The 21,271-nt window shown below is 39.8% G+C and overlaps 1 protein-coding gene across 2 annotated transcripts in view; it reads right to left on the bottom strand.

Moving 5' to 3' along the window:
* Positions 1–21,271, bottom strand: part of acsl5 (acyl-CoA synthetase long chain family member 5) — a 46,570-nt gene that overhangs the window by 18,592 nt on the left and 6,707 nt on the right. For both annotated transcript variants that reach the window (XM_068052907.1, XM_068052906.1), the window contains exons 2-8: positions 13,945–14,098; positions 8,735–8,849; positions 8,579–8,643; positions 6,821–6,922; positions 5,274–5,373; positions 3,931–4,109; positions 1,902–1,934 (exon numbers count right to left, since the gene is read on the bottom strand). In XM_068052907.1, coding sequence (XP_067909008.1) covers positions 1,902–1,934; positions 3,931–4,109; positions 5,274–5,373; positions 6,821–6,922; positions 8,579–8,643; positions 8,735–8,849; positions 13,945–14,076 — 726 coding nt within the window. In that variant the 5' untranslated portion in view covers positions 14,077–14,098. The remainder of the gene's footprint in view (positions 1–1,901; positions 1,935–3,930; positions 4,110–5,273; positions 5,374–6,820; positions 6,923–8,578; positions 8,644–8,734; positions 8,850–13,944; positions 14,099–21,271) is intronic.

The raw sequence follows: 21,271 nt of genomic DNA, 5'->3' as shown, positions 1-21,271 counted from the left end.
TTGTAACATAGGAAACATGGCAACCAATTTGCACAGAGCAATGTTCCAAAAACATCATAATAATGACAGGATAATCTGTTTTAGTGATGTTGGTTGAGGAATAAATGTTTAGCAGTGCACCAGGGAGAACTACCATGATCATCTTAAAAATAGTGCCATCAGAACCTTCTGCATCCACATGGATTGGTGAATGGAGCCTCAGTTTAACATTTTGTCTGAATGACAGCACCTCCAACAATTGCACTAGAAACAGTGGACTGGAGTGTCAACCTAGATTTTGTGCTCAAATTTCTAGAGTGGGACTTCAACCCTCAACTTTGACTCGGGGGGGTGGGGGGGGGGGGGAAAGATTGCAACCACTGAGCCATGGCCTGGAGACCAACCTTGTGGGTGTTCCCAAGGACTAGAGAGAGAGACTGATCTACCCTATACAATCAACATGGAAGGACAAGTTTGCATAAATTCCAAGAATATGGTAAAACCAATAACTCAAATCAGTCAGCTTTAGATATACCAGGATAAAATTTCCCCCAGCTATTGACCAGTCACCTGTGTGAGGAATAACCAGTGTAATCTTCTACACTGAGCGCAACTCTATTCTGATCAAGTGAAGCCCAACTGTTGCCAAGTCATGTTACACTTAAGAGATAGAAAGCCACGGGAAGAGCGAGCAAAAGCGAAAACGATCTTTAAAGTCATGACAGATATGGCTGCTTGGGGAAAATGCAGTGAGTATAGTGCATACGGACCTTCAAGACGACTTTGTCAAGGTACCACATACAGGACATTGAGAAAATTGAGGTATAGAATTGACAGGGTAGCAAACTAGATTTAAAAACTTGTTAAAAAGGGAAGTAAAAACAGTCAGGGTTAAGGGCAGTTTCTTAGATCGGTTAGGTTCCATAGAAAAACGGTAGCAGTTTAAAAGTTCTGTTCATTATGAACATCAGTGATTTGGATCTAGGTCTAGAGATTGCAACCAAATTTGCAGATGATGCTAAAATAGGAGGTATAGGCAAACAATTCAGGCCTAAAGGAAGCTCCAAGGGAATAATGGCAAGATGTTGGAATGGAGAAAAAAAAAGTCAGATTGAACTTGATCATACTGGGTGAAAGCTGGGTGATGTTGGAAAACACAGCATTAAAAAAAAAACACCTTAAGGGGATAATGCCCTTTTAAAAAAAAATATATATATATAAAATTGAATCTTGGGTTTCAGGTTAGGAGGTACAGAATGTCAAAGTGGAGATGCAATGATGACCCTATATAAAACCTTAGTAATTCCACAGTTGCAGTACGGTCTGCAGTTTTGGCCTCCATATCAAGATAATAAAGAGGACATACTGCCTGATGAGGCAATACTAACTGAAAAATTAGGACTATTTTTAATTAGAACAGAGAAGATTAAGGGGTGATTTGATAGATGAAGATAGATAGAAACAGATTGCTTTTGATGGTTGAATGGTATAGGATAAGATAATCAAATAAAATTAAAACGCAAGATATTTAGGACAGAAAGCAGGAAAAACATGCCACATACGGTCAACATTTCAGAATAGATTAGATAGACGACTGAAAGAAAGGGGGTGGGGGGGTGAAAAGGATATGAAACGTGACTACTGCTCATGAAGATAAACACCATCGCAGATTGGTTGGGTCAAACAAGTCATTTCTGGATTGTAATTTCTATGCAACCCTGCACTTCCTAGACAGAGTTTGGTTTATTTAACTGTTAATACAAGCTGAGCTTGTTGTCACATTTCAAAGTTAGGCTACAATTTTAAAGGATCTAATAATAGATGTGGCAGTAAATTTTCAGATAAAATTTCAAGAAGAATATAGAGATTTTTTTTTTAATTCAGCAGCTTCGCTATTACCTAAATTTAGTTAATATACTTACAACTGGTTTTCTTAGGTTATTTCTTCCAAGATCCTATGAGGGAAAATATATTTGTAATTATTATTGCTGGAGCTCTTGTGGTATTACTCAGAGCCAGAACACTGAAGTGCAGAGATATAATGAAATAAGAGTGCAATTTGAATAACGGTAAAGTGCTTAGGAGTTAAAAATTAAGTAGAGGATAGGCTGGTGTTATAGACACATTTAAAGTGTGATGCAGGCTATAGACTAGATTCTAAATGGTCATTTCACGTAAAGTGGGCATTAAAAAGTAAAAAGGTAAAACTAAGTACAGGCCAGTCCAAATCAAACTTATGTTGGCAACTTGCAAATAATAAGTGCAATTATAATTTCAGCACAAGTAACAACTGCTGTTGGCAACATCCTCCAGTGGATCTCTGTTGCCATGGCCAACTTATTGGCTCCACAGTGGGTTAGAGCCACTAGGGATGCTGATGAACTGAATCAAGCCAACAGTCACATACAAACAAACAATGAGGATGCTGGAATATAGTGTACATATTCTGTGGTGCTTTTGTAACTAGCCAGATTATATTGAATGAACAATCAAGAGTGAACAGCAACGCTTACAATGGATTCTAAGATAATGCAATAAAGCTTCACGCAAATCTATTGCTTGGGTATGATTCAAACTTGGGTTGCCCCAGCAAGTCACAAGAAACACAAGTACATTGTATACCCATTAATAATTGAAAATGCTAGATGTGGATATAATTATACCATTCAATAAAGGGTCAATAGGATGGGGTTACCTGGGATTTTCAATGATGAGGATGCATTTGCATCTGAAAACAGATTCTGCATAATATTAAAGCTATCTTTAGAATATTATGTGGATCAAGGCCACTGTACTCTCAAAAATGACAATATAATCAGAGTTCAGAGAAGAAAAAAAGTGATAGTTTTGAGGCTTGGGATAATACTCAACTAAATAGACCAGAATGAGAGAGTTTTGTAGACACTGACAGGTTTACAGCAATCACAGAGCCACTAAATAGTGCAAAGAACAAGTCTTCTGCCATATGCACAATGGACAAAAATAGTCTCCCTCTGCACTATAATTTCTAGGGTACAATTATCTCTGTTCACAGACAGAGTCGAGGTATCGGAGGAAACAAACCCCACAATAGTCACACCTTCAGGGGAGAGAACAAAAAGGTGGTTAAAATCAGAAGCACAGTAACCCATCTTACCTCAAACCCAAGCATAGATAGTTATACTTGATTCTGAAGAAAATTCACATGTCATTAGTAATTTTTAGTAGATGACCAAGACTGCATCTGCCATGCAGCTCATTTATTGCAAGCTGGAAGCATTAATTTTTTTCCCTCAATATCCCAGATTTTTAGTTATGATTAATTGTTTATATATGGAATCTGAGAAAACTACAAATTTTAAACTGTAGCTTCCTCCAGCAATGCAACACATTTATATTAATTCATTTTTTCATATTAGCCCCAAAAGCAAAAAAGTTTAGCTCAGTATGATCCTATATCAACCAAGTCCATCAACCTCATAGCCTGATTAGGAATATCCCTGTTGCTGGTTAGAATATAAAACGTTTAACTCCATGGCACCTTAAGTGACAAAATTAAACAGGAGCAGACTTTTAAAATCTTCACAATGTTTGAAAATTCAGATCTTGAATTTGTTTTTACGATCAGTGACGGGTTTCATTTTTAATGGAAACTCATTCATTTGTATTCTGTTCATTCAATTACAATAGTGGAACAATGTGCACCAGGGGTAAAGGAGAACAGTTCTGAGAGTTCAAGAGTGCAATTTTAGAGTTTTGAATATTGTAATAGTTAGCTATATTGATGTGCAGCTTTTACTTCTGGTTTGATTAAAAATAAAACACCAATTCCATCATGTCTGAGCTAGGGCTGTAACTATGAAAAGGTAGATGTTGGAAGGGACTCCAAGCTTTGATTCAGTTAAGTTATGTGATCAGTTTTGCTTCATAATTATATGCAGAACAAACGGCCATTCTGTTCCGCCATCTTACCTCAACTTCTTTCAGGGAGAGGACTTCAACTCTACATTTTTCCCCACGTTCTTTTAAAGCATCATCAAATGGATCCATCAGAACAATAGTTGTTAAGACAGGTGTGAGGTTCTTTTCACAATTCTCCAGCAAGATATTAGCTTTGTTTGGCTTGTCACATATCACAGTGGAAATTGCAGCTGCACAATAAGGATGTCAAAGTTAACAAAATTTCTTTCATTGCAAAATATTCCATTTACAAACAAACAATCATACCCAAGCCAGTATGGGGGCTACACAATTCAGATTTCAAACAGAGATTTAATCACACGCAGATGCACTATATGGAAATTGAGATAGTGCTAAATCTTTAAATAATGTTTGCTGGTAAAACTTGTCACAACTACTTCCATCCTTCAGCTTGTTAGTCAATCGTCATTAGTGCCATAAGTTTCATCAACTCTGGTCATGAAGGATCAAATCAGTTCTAAATCTTCCCGCCAATAATTAGATAAACTGAAGACATTTTGTACCATTTAAATCATTAGACATTTTGTTAAAATGGCAAAAATTCCTTTCAAGACGACACACAGGTCCTTGATCTCAACTTTAGCATATACCAACGTAATTCATAGTCTGACATTGAGGGAGGGTAAGGGTTAATCTAGACTTCCAGCTGGTAGCCACACTGTGTAGGGTTGGAGAATTAGCCTCATCTTTCAACCAACGCTTACTGAAAAAAAAAGGTTTCCTTGCTGAGAGAGGGATTGTAAAATCATTCCTTACATTAAACACTTAAGGAATAAGCTACGTGCAGGTAGAGATTAGAACATCTTTTCCAATGTTGAAAACTATATTTAGTATTATTAGCTACACACTCTTCTTCCAATTTGGAAAAGGAGGTATCGAAACAAATTGCTCAAGTCTGCAAAATCTTTTCTCCTTTTAGCCAATGAGGTTATTCATATTGGCCGCATTGCTACCTTAAATGGAGTTCAGCTATTACAGGGAACTGAACCAGAATCTTTTTTGCATGTGCACACACACACAAAAATCCTTTCTTCCCACACAAATATGCATGGAGAAAGAGAAAAAAACCATGACCATTGTACAAGATGGCTCGGCATTGTATCTCCCCAAAAACAAAATGTTGATTTTAATACAATTCAATTATTTAACACATTGCTACTGAGGGTGACTGCACCTTAAGAGTGAGCTACAGAGCCAGAATCATCGAGCACAACAACTCACAAATAAGACAAATCTCCACTTTGAATGCAGGTAGAGTCCAGTCAGTCTTATGCACAGTGCACTTCATATTTCACATTTGACAATTTAAAATCTTTTTTTCCATTGATACTTACCTTTGTTAATGATGTATACAATAGCTTCAGGTCCTAGAGTATCATATAGTGGTACCACTGACATAGAGTAGGTATAGCAAGCCAATTCTGAAATTATCCACTAAAAAAAAAAGACAGAATCTGGTATTAGTGTCTTTATTAAACAGGGCACAAGTTATAAAATGGAAGTTACAAATCTGATTATCTCCATTTACAAAGTACTATTCCACAACACAAGTATCAGGACATTAAATTGAATCCCAATGCAAGGACAAAATCATCTACAGCAGAAGATATGCCATTGAGTTATAGAATATTTTAAGAACATTACAGCAACATAAATGTGCAGAAGCTGGAATGGTGTTTGATATAGGCTTATCCAAGTCCAATTATTCAGAATCAGAACGGTTAATGAAGGGAGGTAAAAGTCAAAGTTGCCAGATATTCACCAAATAGACATTATACAGTTAGGGAAATGGAGCACACAGACCTCATTACATAAAACTCTTATTCCATTTCCAGTTGCTTATGAGAATTGGGGATAATCTCCAATGGATCAAATGGCTTTTAATCATTCCTGCCTTTTCTAATATTATAATTTAATTATAGGATTTATCCCTACTTAAGTAGATTATCTTTGAACAGTGAACAGTTTGACCCCAGAGTCTAAGTTACTTACCTGACTTTTTTTCTACCTGTTGGATGAATATGTACTAATGAGTTGATCAGTGAAAGGTTTGCATTAGGAGTATAATTTTCTATTCTGGTCTCATCAGCTAGCCATTTATGTTGGACAAGAGTTCTCAAGTGCGTCCATCATTTTCAGATAGTCATAGCTGGCTAAGAGGCTCCATATATACATTATAAATTGGAAAAGTTATAGAAAAATGGGTGGCACAGTGGTTAGCACCGCAGCCTCACAGCTCCAGTGACCTGGGTTCAGTTCTGGGTACTGCCTGTACGGAGTTTGCAAGCTCTCCCTGTGACCGCGTGGGTTTCCGCCGGGTGCTCCGGTTTCCTCCCACAGCCAAAGACTTGCAGGTTGATAAGTAAATTGGCCATTGTAAATTGTCCCTAGTGTAGGTAGATGGTAGGAGAATGGCGAGGATGTGGTAAGGGAATATGGGAGTAATGTAGGATTAGTATAAATGGGTGGTTGATGGTCAGCACAGACTCGGTGAGCCGAAGGGTCTGTTTCAGTGCTGTATCTCTGACTCTATAATAAAGAGTTACATTCTGTCTAAATGCAGCATTTTGCCTACTTATTTTGGTAGTCAAAGTTACCACTAGCCTCCCATGACTCCACAAGACAGCTAAAAAAAAAATTAGATAGAAATTGTACAATTTATACTTTTTATTGAGCCATACACAACAAACTGACCTGATGACAGATGTCACTGCCTCCCCTGCACCACCAGAAATCTGGTGAAAAGCTATGGATTGATCAAATGAAATCCAGGAATTAAAAATTAAAGGCACAAACCTATGGGTTTGTGAAGTGTAACTATTAATAGTAAAAGTTTTCACAGTGGTTAAGTTTCGTAGTACGATAGCTCAATATATGTTACCTCAGGCCTATTCTGAGCAAATACACCAATGTACTGGTCTGGGGATGAATTGTATCCTCGATATAAAAGGCCTGATCCAAGGTGCTCTGCTCTGTCAGATACCTGCAAGTAGATGAGAACAGTTTAAAAACTAGGTTGTTTACTCATAGATCACTGTGCATTTTTCACCCACATCATCTAGTTGGCTTCACATAGCTTCCTTCACTTTGTATAAAAACACAACAGACAGTTGGCATGCAGGTCATCACTTAATGTCCCTATTCACATTAGTGGCCTACACTCAGTGAAAATTTAATTCCGGTTCTCCCCCCACATCTACCTAAGTCCAATGGCTAATGCACCAGCTTAGCCTTGATTCTACTCATACGGTTCCAATGCTAATGGTGGCAAAAATTTGAGAATGAGAGTTCCTGCCCCCAGCATGCAGGAGGTATCTAGCGGGGCCACTAGCACATGAAACGGAGTGGGCTGATATTGTACATTAGCTATTGAACTCAGTTAGACGGTCAACAGATGTCTAAATGAGGAGAAAGCATCACAAGGGGACATACGGATGGGAAATGAGAAAGAGAGAGACACACACACAGAGACACAGAGAAAAAGTTCATAGCGACGAGGGCATGGAGGAGGGAAAGAGGAGGAGAGGGAGATCACCAGCTCAAAGTGGAAGAAGAGTGTCAGGTTTATATGATTGGAATGGGTGTAGACTGGGAAAGTTAGAGAAGAATATTTCAGTGAAAGAACGGGGAGTTGGATGGGGTATAATGTCTTTGGAGTGGATAGTGTGTCTTTGGTGAATTATGTTTTGTGCAAAGTGCAAGAAAATGTCTCATTGCACTTGTAAGTAAATACAAGTTATATTCTTTACATCAGCTTTTTGCATGAATGGTTTGTTATTTACATGCAATTCAATAATCTAATGGTGTAAGCAAGGCATACAGAACATAATCACATTCAGCTATGACACACACGCATTCACGCACATCATCCTAGGCAGTCCCACGGGATCAATGATGACTTGCTTCCACTCTGCTACGATGGGTTCTGAGAGGGCCGGTAAGTCCAATGAGTGATCTGAAGGCTATGCCACATGAGGGGCAGGTGGTGCTTGGAGGGTCAGGTAGCCCTTGGACAATTCCCATTGTAACCATTTCTTTGCATACACCATACCAATGGCATTGAATTTCAGTTTAGATTCAGTTGCAAAGCACGAATAAAAATGCTGAAATTCTTTAGGCATCTTGAAACGATTGTTTCAGTCGTGCGTTTTTATTCAGGGCTGCTTTTCAGTTGTATATCATTTTGATTGGTCAGCTTTTCCTACCTTTTTAGTTGTCGGTGTTTGAACTCAAAAGGTAGCGGTCTTGTGACTGGCTATTAGTTCACGATTTGCCAGCAAAAAGCACAGTTTGAATGAAGACAAGGTCAGTTCCTCATCACCTCCTAACAATTTTATGTAATCGCTTAACAGTTCGGTCAACTATAATTCGAAATTCAATTGCAGAACAGTCATTGCCTTTCAATTGGAAGTCATTATGTGAACCAGAGACATTGTGCTGTTTAAATGGAGGTGGGGAAAAGACAACATGACAACTGAGGGCCTCAGAATTGCTTCTCTGCATCCATCAAAGCCAAATAAAAACTCCTCTCTGAAAAAGACCCAGTTCTCATAAGTTACATATTCCAATTTGTTTTCTTCCCACTGAGTTTGGACCTCCATACTATTTCCAGCATTTCACCATTAACCTCAATACATACCTGTTTGTACGAAAGCCACTGATAAGGCTGATTGGGTTTCCTGTAACCCAGGCAAGGTCCATTATCTGACAGGAAAGATAAATATTTGATAATGAATATTGAACAAAGCAAAAGCACAACTATCTCCAAATGTTAGATTTAGGAGTACTTTAATACCTGACACATGTAAACCTCTCTGGAAAGCTTCGTAGAGTGTTCTGGCATCATCGTAAAAGTAAGAGATCACTTCATCATCCTTCAATAGTGCACATCTCCGGGCACCTGCATTACTCTGAAGTTAAAAAAAACCCGACATTTTAAACCTTCCTCCAGTGAAAACTTAAAATATAAAAGCAACTCTTTACAAGACAGATGATGCTGGAAGTCCAGGCTGAATGCATACATCAGCATAAAGCACTCCCAAGTCAGTTTATAGTACATTCAGATGCAGCAGAATGCTCTTACTGCTCCACCTGCAAAAATCAGGAATGGACAGCAGGTGAAATCTTGTCCCCTTTTTACAAAAAAAAAGTGCAGCACCGTTTCTGGGTCTTGATTTTACATTTGTTAGTAATGCAGCTGTTGGTGCAATCTTCTGGGAGGTAGCCTCCTAGTTGGTTGCCTCCAGATCCACCTCCAATTCAGGATAGCAGGCAGGTCCCTTGGAAGGTGGCAGCCCCACTGGCAGAGGTGGGTGCTGCCGCTGCAGGAGGGGGACCATGAGGGTGCATCCATCTTGAGGCACCCTCTGAAGAGGTTTGAATTTAAAAAAAAAAGTAAACTCTGGCCACAGTTGCCAGGCCACCCCTCCACAGGATGGCCACCAGCCACAGCTGCACGCCGATCAATGCTGTGGCAGGGTTAGAAGAGGCGGCTTCAGGGACCACCTCAGCCAGGTGCCGACAAGCCACCTGTCAGGCTTTGGCTTCAGTGAGGGGACTCGTCCCAGTGACGTCCCCTTATCGCCCCACAAATGTGGGGTTAATTATTCAAGTTGGCTACTGCCACTGCCGAGCCAGTAGTCATTGCTGGTTATGATCCATCTCCAGCAAGATCGCCTGGAACCGGGAATACATCAGACCACTGACCCAACGCCCAGATATGTGACTTTTCTCCTGGTCCCACCTTCAAGCCTGCTTCTGCTGCACTGGGAAGTTTCCGCCTAGCAGCTGCAGGGTTCTTCCTAATTTCCTAAACTAGTCACACCTTTAACATCCCAATGATCTTAAAATTTCCTTCCTGGTTTTCAAATCCCTTCATGGCCTCGCCACTCCCCAGCTCTCATCTCCTCCAGCACCATAAGCCTCAGAGATATCGGTGCTCCTCTAAATCTGGCCTTTTAAGCATCCTTAAATTTTAGCCACCTAGGTCCCAAGCTCTGGAATTTCCTTCCTAAACCTCTCTGCCTCTTCACATCACTTTCTTCTTTTAAGACACTCCTTAAAGCTTACCTCTTTGGCCAAGCTTTTCGTCATCTTCCCCCAATGCAGGGATGGTGTAGGAGGGAGGGTTTTGGTTTCCTGGATAATTGGGGCTCTTTCTGGGGTAGGTGGGACCTCTACAAACAGGATGGTCTTCACCTGAACCAGAGGGGTACCAATATCCTGGGGGGGGATTTGTTAGTGCTCTTCGGGGGGGTTTAAACTAAATCAGCAGGGGAATGGGAACCTAAATTGTAGTTCCAGCGTACAGGCTGTTGAGAGTAGTGAGGTAGGGGATAAGGTTACAGGGACGCAAGAGGGCACTGGCAAGCAAGAACTTGGTTTAAAGTGTGTCTACTTCAACGCCAGGAGCATCCGGAATAAGGTAGGTGAGCTTGCAGCATGGGTTGGTACCTGGGATCCTGATGTTGTGGCCATTTCAGAGACATGGGTAGAGCAGGGGCAGGAATGGATGTTGCAGGTTCCGGGATTTAGATGTTTCAGTAAGAACAGAGAAGAGGGTAAAAGAGGGGGGGGTGCGGCATTGTTAATCAAGGAGAGTATTACAGCGGCAGAAAGGACGTTTGAGGACTCGTCTACTGAGGTAGTATGGGCTGAGGTTAGAAACAGGAGAGGAAAGGTCACCCTGTTGGGAGTTTTCTATAGACCTCCGAATAGTTCCAGAGATGCAGAGGAAAGGATAGCGAAGATGATTCTCGACAGGAGCGAGTGTAACAGGGTAGTGGTTATGGGGGACTTTAACTTTCCAAATATTGACTGGAAATACTATAGTTCGAGTACTTTAGATGGGTCTGTTTTTGTCCAGTGTGTGCAGGAGGGTTTTCTGACACAGTATGTGGACAGGCCAACCAGGGGCGATGCCACATTGGATTTGGTACTGGGTAATGAACCCAGCCAGGTGTTCGATTTAGATGTAGGTGAGCACTTCGGCGATAGTGATCACAATTCGGTTAGGTTTACCTTAGCGATGGGCAGGGACAGGTATGTACTGCAGGGCAAGAATTATAGCTGGGGGAAAGGAAATTATGACACGATTAGGCAAGATTTAGGATGTGTAGGATGGGGAAGGAAACTGCAGGGGATGAGCACAAACGAAATGCGGAGCTTATTCAAGGAGCAGCTAATGCGTGTCCTTGATAAGTATGTACCTGTCAGGCAGGGAGGAAGTTGTCGAGCGAGGGAGCCGTGGTTTACTCAAGAAGTTGAAGCGCTTGTCAAGAGGAAGAGGGCGGCTTATGTTAGGATGAGACGTGAAGGCTCAGTTAGGGCGCTTGAGAGTTACAAGCTAGCCAGGAAGGATCTAAAGGGAGAGCTAAGAAGAGCAAGGAGAGGACACGAGAAGTCATTGGCGGATAGGATCAAAGAAAACCCTAAGGCTTTCTATAGGTATATCAGGAATAAAAGAATGACTAGAGTTAGAACAGGGCCAATCAAGGATAGTAGTGGGAAGTTGTGTGCGGAATCAGAGGAGATAGGGGAAGCGTTAAATGAATATTTTTCGTCAGTATTTACAGTAGAGAAAGAAAATGTTGCCGAGGAGATTACTGAGATACAGCCTACTAGGCTAGATGGGATTGAGATTCACAAGGAGGAGGTGTTAGCAATTTTGGAAAGAGTGAAAATAGATAAGTCCCCTGGGCCAGATGGGATTTATCCTAGGATTCTCTGGGAAGCCAGGGAGGAGATTGCAGAGCCGTTGTTGTTGATCTTTATGTCGTCATTGTCGACAGGAGTAGTGCCGGAAGACTGGAGGATAGCAAATGTTGTCCCCTTGTTCAAAAAGGGGAGTAGAGACAGCCCTGGTAATTATAGACCTGTGAGCCTTACTTCGGTTGTGGGTAAAATGTTGGAAAAGGTTATGAGAGACAGGATTTATAATCATCTTGAAAAGAATAAGTTCATTTGCGATAGTCAGCACGGTTTTGTGAAAGATAGGTCGTGCCTCACAAACCTTATTGAGTTTTTCGAGAAGGTGACCAAACAGGTGGATGAGGGTAAAGCCGTGGATGTGGTGTATATGGATTTCAGTAAGGCGTTTGATAAGGTTCCCCACGGTAGGCTATTGCAGAAAATACGGAAGTATGGGGTTGAAGGTGATTTAGAGCTTTGGATCAGAAATTGGCTAGCTGAAAGAAGACAGAGGGTAGTGGTTGATGGCAAATGTTCATCCTGGAGTTTAGTTACTAGTGGTGTACCACAAGGTTCTGTTTTGGGGCCACTGCTGTTTGTCATTTTTATAAATGACCTGGAAGAGTGTGTAGAAGGGTGGGTTAGTAAATTTGCAGATGACACGAAGGTCGGTGGAGTTGTGGATAGTGTCGAAGGGTGTTGTAGGGTACAGAGGGACATAGATAGGCTGCAGAGCTGGGCTGAGAGATGGCAAATGGAGTTTAATGCGGAGAAGTGTGAGGTGATTCACTTTGGAAGGAGTAACAGCAATGCAGAGTACTGGGCTAATGGGAAGATTCTTGGTAGTATAGATGAACAGAGAGATCTTGGTGTCCAGGTACATAAATCCCTGAAAGTTGCTACCCAGGTTAATAGGGCTGTTAAGAAGGCATATGGTGTGTTAGCTTTTATTAGTAGGGGGATCGAGTTTCGGAGCCACGAGGTCATGATGCAGATGTACAAAACTCTGGTGAGACCGCACCTGGAGTATTGCGTGCAGTTCTGGTCACCGCATTATAGGAAGGATGTGGAAGCTTTTGAAAGGGTGCAGAGGAGATTTACTAGGATGTTGCCTGGTATGGAGGGAAGGTCCTACGAGGAAAGGCTGAGGGACTTGGGGTTGTTTTCGTTAGAGAGAAGGAGGAGGAGAGGTGACTTAATAGAGACATACAAGATAATCAGAGGGTTAGATAGGGTGGATAGTGAGAGTCTTTTTCCTCGGATGATGATGGCAAACACGAGGGGACATAGCTTTAAGTTGAGGGGTGAAAGATATAGGACAGATGTCAGAGGTAGTTTCTTTACGCAGAGAGTAGTAGGGGCGTGGAACGCCCTGCCTGCAGCAGTAGTAGACTCGCCAACTTTAAGGGCATTTAAGTGGTCATTGGATAGACATATGGATGAAAATGGAATAGTGTAGGTCAGATGGTCGGCGCAACATCGAGGGCCGAAGGGCCTGTACTGCGCTGTAATGTTCTAATTCAATATCTTATGTGGCTCAGTATCATATGTTTTATAATGCCTCTGTGAAGGACCTTGGGATATTTTATTACATTAAAGGCACTATATAAATACAAGTTGTTGTTGACATCAGTTTAATGCCATTGCAGCAGTCTAAAACTGCCCAAACCCACAAGTCCTTCTTGCTGTTTGAGACGAAACATTTGTTTCATAATGTTGACTGGATCAGATTAGATTCAAAACTGATAATCTATGAATCACCACATAGTTCTCCTCCACACTAGAACCAAAAACACCACAATATTGACTATGGTCGAAAAGGCAAAAACTCCTCAGATGGCGTAAACTCATCACCTAGTGTGGTACTAAAATATACAAACCAGGAATGTCCAGGATTGAACCTCTACTTTGTAATGGTTTAGCTAAACAGGGGTGGATTACAGACTCTAAATTCAACCTCAGCACCCCTGGAGAAAATTTGTACATATGAATTATCATATAGGTCGAGGAACTATTGGGTGACAGCGTTTGTGGAGCTTAATTCACAGCATAAAAGAAATTCAGAATAGGACAGGAGAATTTTTTTTTAAAAAAGAGAGATTAGGGAAAAGAGAAAATCAAAATGTTAACAAGCAATTAAAGGGGCTGGCAATTCTATTGTTTTTCAGCTCAGAAGTGGAGTGCCACAAGTTAATCTATATTTAGAATTTCCCTTTTGGCTTCAGTAACAAAAAATGTTTGACTAAAGTCACAAATTTTCATCCACCCACATCATTTTTACCATATAAATTTCATTACAAATGCTGTCTAACTTACCTTGGTTTGCACGGATTGCTTGGAAAGATCACATGTTGGTTTAACAGGTTTTGGCTTGGTTCTCACCCAGTATATAACAGTAACAATCAAAATCAGAACTGGTACAGAGAAGGTCAGGAGCAGTATGCTCATCTCTTAAACTTTGGGATTAAACCTGAAATAATTACACACAAGAAAAAAAAGTTATGGAAACTCAGTCTCAGAACACTGTGTTTAATTAAAGTAGCTATTGAGATTGGTACTGTAGCAAATAGATTTACACAGTAACTATTCCCCCCCCCCCCCCACACACATAGATTAACAATCTTACATAAATGCCTAAACTGGTTATTAGTTTTTCAATAAGTTAAGACAGCATGCAAGGCTGAATAAAAAAAAAAATCATAAAATATTTCATTACATGTGCTTTATAAACTGCTACCATGAACAAGCCACACAAGAAACTTAGAAACTCAGCAAGAGTCCTCTTCTTGTACTCCTTATTAAATACTACCAGCTTAAAAAACTGCAATGGACAAGTTCCTCATCTATCTTCCAGTGCATTCTTATAATTAGCCATCATGATGTCATGACAACAGATTTGTACACAAATTTCCACAGAAGTTTAGCTGCCAGATAGCTTCTTTCTGTATTTTGCAACTAATTCCTTTTTTTTCTCTTTCCATCCCTTATACCCGCCCCAAAGTTTCTTTCTCTAAATAACCTGACATTGCAGAGAGGCTTTTATTAATGACTGTTGTACTTCTGAATCAATCAATTAATCACCCAATCTACCCCTGTGGAGTATGGAAAAGGTAAATCCAGTCAATTAAATTGAATTGTGAGAGTAGGGCAAGGAAATACCGGTTCAATCTAGTTAAGTTTTAGGACTGATATCAGGAAATTCTTTATCATACAAACAATGATTAGCACATGGACTGGATTCCCGGAAAGAATAGTGGAGGGAAGCCAATTGCAAGCTGCAATGGGGCAGGGAGGAGTTAATTCTAAATAGATCAACTAAGATCAATGGCCTGCCTGAATGCTGATTATCCTGTGATGCAAAGGGTTTTTATTAGTACTTGAAGACAGATGAAAAGCTTCTTGACCAGCAGAACTTCACTGGAGAACAATAAAAATGATACTTCTTCAAAAAAGAAGGTAAAAATTTAATGAAGCAGTTGGAACATCTAAAAACGGAGCAAATAAAAACAAAATTAAAAGTGCAGTATATTCATGGAAACGTTTTTATATACACACAAGGTGAGGACATGAATCATTTTGTAACATCTCCCTTTTTCATAAAGACTGACTTTAAAGGAAAAGTATTTTTTTGAATGTTATGTGATTTTTTTCCCCCTAATAATCCTAAGTATTTGCATGTATATCTATCTGTGATTCTTAATCATTCTTTGTTACCACATGTCATGTCGGCCCCCACCTGCCAAGAATGAGGCACACATTATTTTGCCACATGAGCATGAAAACTTAAAATTGGTGCAGGGAAGAAAAGAAGGCCTATCACAAGGAATTTCCAGCCCCCTCGCCAGAAACACCTTTTTTTTTTGCATTCTGGTAGACAGTGTTGGAACAAAGGACCCAGTCCCTACTTCTCCAATACACAGAAGACCTGGTCAGACCAGTTTTGCCACATGATTAACTGGCTGTTTGAATTTGAACTTGCCACAGAGTGTTTGAAACTGAGAAAGCTTTTTGCTCCAGGACTGAAAAGATCTCTCTCCTGTCTGCTCCCATCGCTTTCTCACAGAACTGAAGGCCATTGAAGACACATGAACCCCAAGAGAGAAAAGTATACGACAGTGAACAAGGTTTAAGAAGAATACTGGGCTCCAACGAAAAGCAAGACTACCTACAATCAATGACTACAGTGAGCTTGAAGCACAGTAAAAATCCTTCTTCAGAGATTGCCTCAAACTTGTTTACTTTATTTTTCTTCTCTTTTCTGTCTCCAATTGCATGTGCGTATCGCGTATGCATGTTAGCGTGGGGCGCGGCGTGTATCTGTAGGCGTTAACCGAATTAGAGTTTACGTTTAAGGTTTAATAAATTTCACTTTTCTTCTTTAAACCTGAGAAAACCTGGTTGTACTCATTTCTTTGCCTTATAATTGGAAAGTGGTGAACAAGGATTCACAAAGGGGGAGCTCAAAACACAGTGTGTTTAAAATTAAACCCTGTTCCAATAAGACCATGTGAAGACAGTAAAAGACCCCTAGACCTTTCTCACCTGGTCGTAACACCACATAATATGTTTTTGATCCTTTGAGAGCTGCAATTCTACTTCTCCGAATGTTTTCAGTTACAAGGGGTACCAATAGACCTCCTCTAACTTTGATGTAAAAAAACTGACCAAAGGCTGACAGAGTCATGCTGACCTTCAGTTCATTGCTATTGCACTGACTAAAAAATGCATTTCAAACTGTTAGGCAATCAAATGGCATTTGTTATAACGTTGTAAAATTGACGAGGAAGCAAGAAGGTAGAAATAAATTAAATTAACATGTAATTTAAATTGTAATTCAAATTGTTCTTCATCATTAAACTGCTTGATCTTTGCTTGTGGCTCATATTTTATTTATTTATTTTTTATTTTGTTTTATTTTATTTAGAGATGCAGCACTGAAACAGACCCTTCGGCCCACTGAGTCTGTGCCGACCAACAACCATCCTACTAATCCTACGTTAATCCCATATTCTCTACCACATCCCCAAAATTCTCCTACCACCTACCTACACTAGGGGCAATTTACAATGGCCAATTTACCTATCAACCTGCAAGCCTTTGGAGGTGGGAGGAAACCGGAGCACCCGGCAGAACCCCACGCAGACAGTACCCAGAACTGAACCCGGGTTGCTGGAGCTGTGAGGCTGCGGTGCTAACCACTGCGCCACCCAATATCAGAAACCCTTATCTGTAATTTTGATTTACTCCCATCCTTCTGTTCTATGAATGTGTTGATAGGTTATATATTTAATAGATTTAGGAAATGAGAGTAACATGTGTTGATCTACCAGTCTTCAGATCGATTTTATATTCTGATGGTAACATATAGATTAGCCGTAGCTAATGTTAAACTTGATATCTAAAGGAAGAGGATTCTGCTTATTTTACCCAGTCTCACTCTCTCTGGTACAGTTAGAAAGTAAGTAGAATATAAGTAGGTCTTCAACCTGGTAGCAAACTCTAACTGGTTAAAAATTTCCATATTGAACAATAAAAAAGCAGTGGATTCAATAAAGATTTTATGTAAAAATCAGGGGATGGCAGGTGACTTCGTGTAAATTCAAGCACATAAAACCTATTTAACTGAAATATTTCTAGTTTCCATGGATCTAGGGAAAGGCGATATAAGGATCTAGGGAAAGACCCGGGTTCGATTCTGGGTACTGCCTGTGTGGAGTTTGCAAGTTCTCCCTGTGTCTGCGTGGGTTTTCTCCGGGTGCTCCGGTTTCCTCCCACAAGCCAAAAGACTTGCAGGTTGGTAGGTAAATTGGCCATTATAAATTGTCACTAGTATAGGTAGGTGGTAGGGAAATATAGGGACAGGTGGGGATGTTTGGTAGGAATATGGGATTAGTGTAGGATTAGTATAAAAATGGGTGGTTGTTGGTCGGCACAGACTCGGTGGGCCGAAGGGCCTGTTCCATTGCTGTATCTCTAATCTAATAAAGGTGAAAGCCAAAGTATTTCAGATTCGGTAATTATGACACAGTTTTTCTTGATCCAAAATGCTCACTAACTTCTAGAACTGGAATTTGATAACAGCTCAGTAAGCATTATGAAATAGAGTCATATTCATTTATGGCACAGAAAGAGGCCATTCAGCCCATCGAGTCCATGCCAGCTCTCCACAGAGCTGTACAGTCAGCTAATATATCATCCCGACACCACGAGCTCCTATCTTGTGCAGTCACCTTCTATGTGACATCTTATCAAAAGCTTTTTCAAAATCAAAATATACTACCTCTACTGGTTCCCCTTTATCCACCCAGCTTGTTACATCCTCAAAGAACTCTAATAAATTTGTCAAACACGATTTCCCTTTCACAAAACCATGTTGACTCTGCCTGATTGTATTGAGATTTGCTAGATGTCTTGCTACTACCTCTTTAATAATGGATTTCAGCATCGGCTAACTGGCCTATAGTTTCCTGCTTTCTGTCTCTGCTAAATAAGTAAATTACTTCAACATTTCAAATCCATAAATAAGATAAAAACAGCATTTTGTAACATTATAAAGATACTATTTAGTATATTTTAATTTTGAAAGGCTACTCACCCTTATATCATGTATAACAAGTAAAACTACTAATTATCATATACCAAATTATAAAGGTACACTTTTTTTAAACACGTCTCGGAGTTCCCTCATGGTTGGGTCACTTTGCACAACATAGTGAAGGAATTTTTTAAATCAATTAATTAAAAGCTATATAAATGAAGAACACGCCAGTGAATGTAACTTGTATGTTAAAGGGGAGAGTAGAAAAGCATAGTTTATGATTAGACTATGGAACTCTCAATCATTATTATCTTATTACTTTTCAGTATACATTTTTTTATTCCTTCTATTTCTTTGTTACAGCTGCAAACAAAAATCCCTTTTTTCTCCTGGTTTGCCGGTTTTGTGTGTATGTGTGTGCATGAGGGCTAGGTGAAAAATAAGGGGCTTTAATATTTCAAATCGTGCATATGTTTACTTCATTGTTGGTTAGACTTGGTTTAAATAGTTGTTTATTAAAGAAACCTGGTTGATGTGCTTTATTCTGGGGATTGATTGACTGTTCGGTAAGTGGGAAAATTTAAATATATGTCGTGACCTGTGGAGAAGTGGGACAGAATTAATAGTGCACTCCTCCTGCCTCGGTAACACTATGGAAATCTCAATCATTATTGATGGAAAATCCATGAACAGTTGTTTGAAAAAGAGAAATGTTAAAGGTAGGAAAATCGAACAAGAGTGTGGGATTACATTGGGCTCATATGGAGAAAAGCATAAGCACAAACTTCAGTCCGGTTTTGGGCTGTAAATATTAATGTGACATTGCTGTAACATTAATGATTCCACATGTGGATTGAGTAACTTTAAAAATCTGATTTCTGGCTGAATTTTAAGAAATAGCCAAACATTTTAAGTAACTTAATTTGTGTATTACAAAGTATTGTGTAATTTTATTTGCCGGTTAATTATCAGAAAATATGCAAAATCACACCTGTATTTTTTAACATAGTTTAAGGTGCCATAAAATATGATAAGGATATGGAGTGGTGTAGAAAATGTTCTTGCTCAAACATATTAGTGAATCATTTCTTACTCAAACTAAGCGAATGAGGTTTTCAATTGAAGCAATATGATTATTAGTTTATTTCCAGGGTAAAGTTCAACTGTAAATTTTTAAAGCTACAGTTACAACAATAACAAATTATGAAGTAATGTAGATCTTCATGTAAATTAATGATGCCTTGATTTAGCAGTGTAATGACAGCAAAACTGTCAGTGATAGGCGTCAATATTTCTCTGAAACTTAGAACAACTTCTGGTATCCGTACATGAGCAGTTAAACACAGAAATTGCTTTCAGTGATTCTATGCTACCCAATAGGGTGCGCTGTTGAAGTCCCCCCAGACTGCATTCAAGTAGAAGTCACTGAGGTGATGAAAACTTGTTTTTTTACCGTATTAGTCTGCATGTAAAATCATTGAAAAAGTTACACCTTTTGCATGAGATGTAACTGGGTTTTATCAGCGTACTAAGTTCATAATTACTGCTAAGCAGCCTCACTGGTCCTGAAAAAACAATTTTATGTTTGTGGAATATCAACTTTTTTTTTTGTTCTTGGGATGTGGGAGTTATTGACAAAGCCAGCAATTATTGCCCATCCCTAATTGCCCTTGAGAAGGTGGTGATAGGCCGTCTTCTTAAACCACTAAATTCCATGTGGTGTAGGTACACCCACAGTGCTGATAGGGAGGGAGTTGCAAGATTTTGACCCAGCGATGGTCAAGAAATGGCGATAGACTTCTAAGTCAGTATGGTGCGTGACTTGGAGGGGAACTTGCCGGTGATGGTGTTCCCATGCATCTGCTGCCCTTGTTTTTCTCAGTGGAAGAGGTTGCGGGATTGGAAGGTGCTGTCAAAGGAGCCTTAGTGAGTTACTGCAGTGCGTCTTGTAGATGGTACACACTGCTGCCACTGTGCATAGGCAGTGGAGGAGTGAATATTTAAGGTGGTGCATGGGATGCTGATCAAGTGGGCTGCTTTGTCCTGGACAGTGTCAAGCTTATTGTATGTTGTTGGAGCTGCACTCATCCAGGCAGGTGGAGAGTATTCCATCACACTCCTGATTTGTGCCTTGCAGATGGTGGACAGGCTTTGGGGACTTGGGTGATGTGTTACTCGCCACAGAATTCCCAGCCTCTGACTTGTTCTTTTAGTGACAGTATTTATATGGCTGGTCCATTTAAGTTTCTGGTCAATGATAGCCCCCAGGATGTTGATGGTGGGGGATTCCGTGATGGTAATGCCATTTTCTCCATTATGATAAACACATTTTTAAAATAATTTTTGTAAAAGTTTATGATATTTCAGCTTCAACTTTAATTCCATGTGCATGTCCCAATCATTTATTTTGATGTTTGTAAAATTTTAATTAGAAGTTAAAAATACAGTGTTTTTTACTATAATAATAAATAAAAGCAAAATACTGCGGATGCTGGAAATCTGAAATAAAAACAAGAAATGCTGGAAATACTCTGCAGGTCTGGCAGCATCTGTGGAGAGAGAGGCAGAGTTAACATTTCAGGTCAGTGACCCTTCTTCAGAACTAGCAAATATTAGAAATGTAAAAGGTTATAAGCAAGTAAAGCAGGGGTGGGGCAAGAGATAACAAAGGAGAAGGTGTAAATAGGACAAGGTCACAGAATAGCTGACCAGAAGGCCATGGAGCAAAGGCAAACAATATGTTAATGGTGTGTTGAAAGACAAAGCATTAGTACAGATAGGGTGTTAACGGACTGAAAATTGAACAGCTGCAAGTACAAACATGAAAAAAAAGTGGGTAAGCAAACTGAACAAACTAAGATGAAATAAAATAAAATGAACACAGAAAAAAAAATTAAAAAAGGAAAAAGAAAAAATAACTAAAAATAAAAGTAAAATGGGGGGCTCGTCATGCTCTGAAATTATTGAACTCAATGTTCAGTCTGGCAGGCTGTAGTGTGCCTAATCGGTAAATGAGATGCTGTTCCTCGAGCTTGCGTTGATGTTCACTGAAACACTGCAGCAATCCCAGGACAGAGATGTGATGATGAGAGCAGGGGGGAGTGT

The sequence above is a fragment of the Heterodontus francisci genome, chromosome 20 (genome assembly GCF_036365525.1).
Source record: "Heterodontus francisci isolate sHetFra1 chromosome 20, sHetFra1.hap1, whole genome shotgun sequence".
Taxonomy (NCBI): domain Eukaryota; kingdom Metazoa; phylum Chordata; class Chondrichthyes; order Heterodontiformes; family Heterodontidae; genus Heterodontus; species Heterodontus francisci.
The sequence above is the reverse complement of the archived record's forward strand: the minus strand, read 5'-3'. Positions and strand labels throughout refer to the sequence as shown.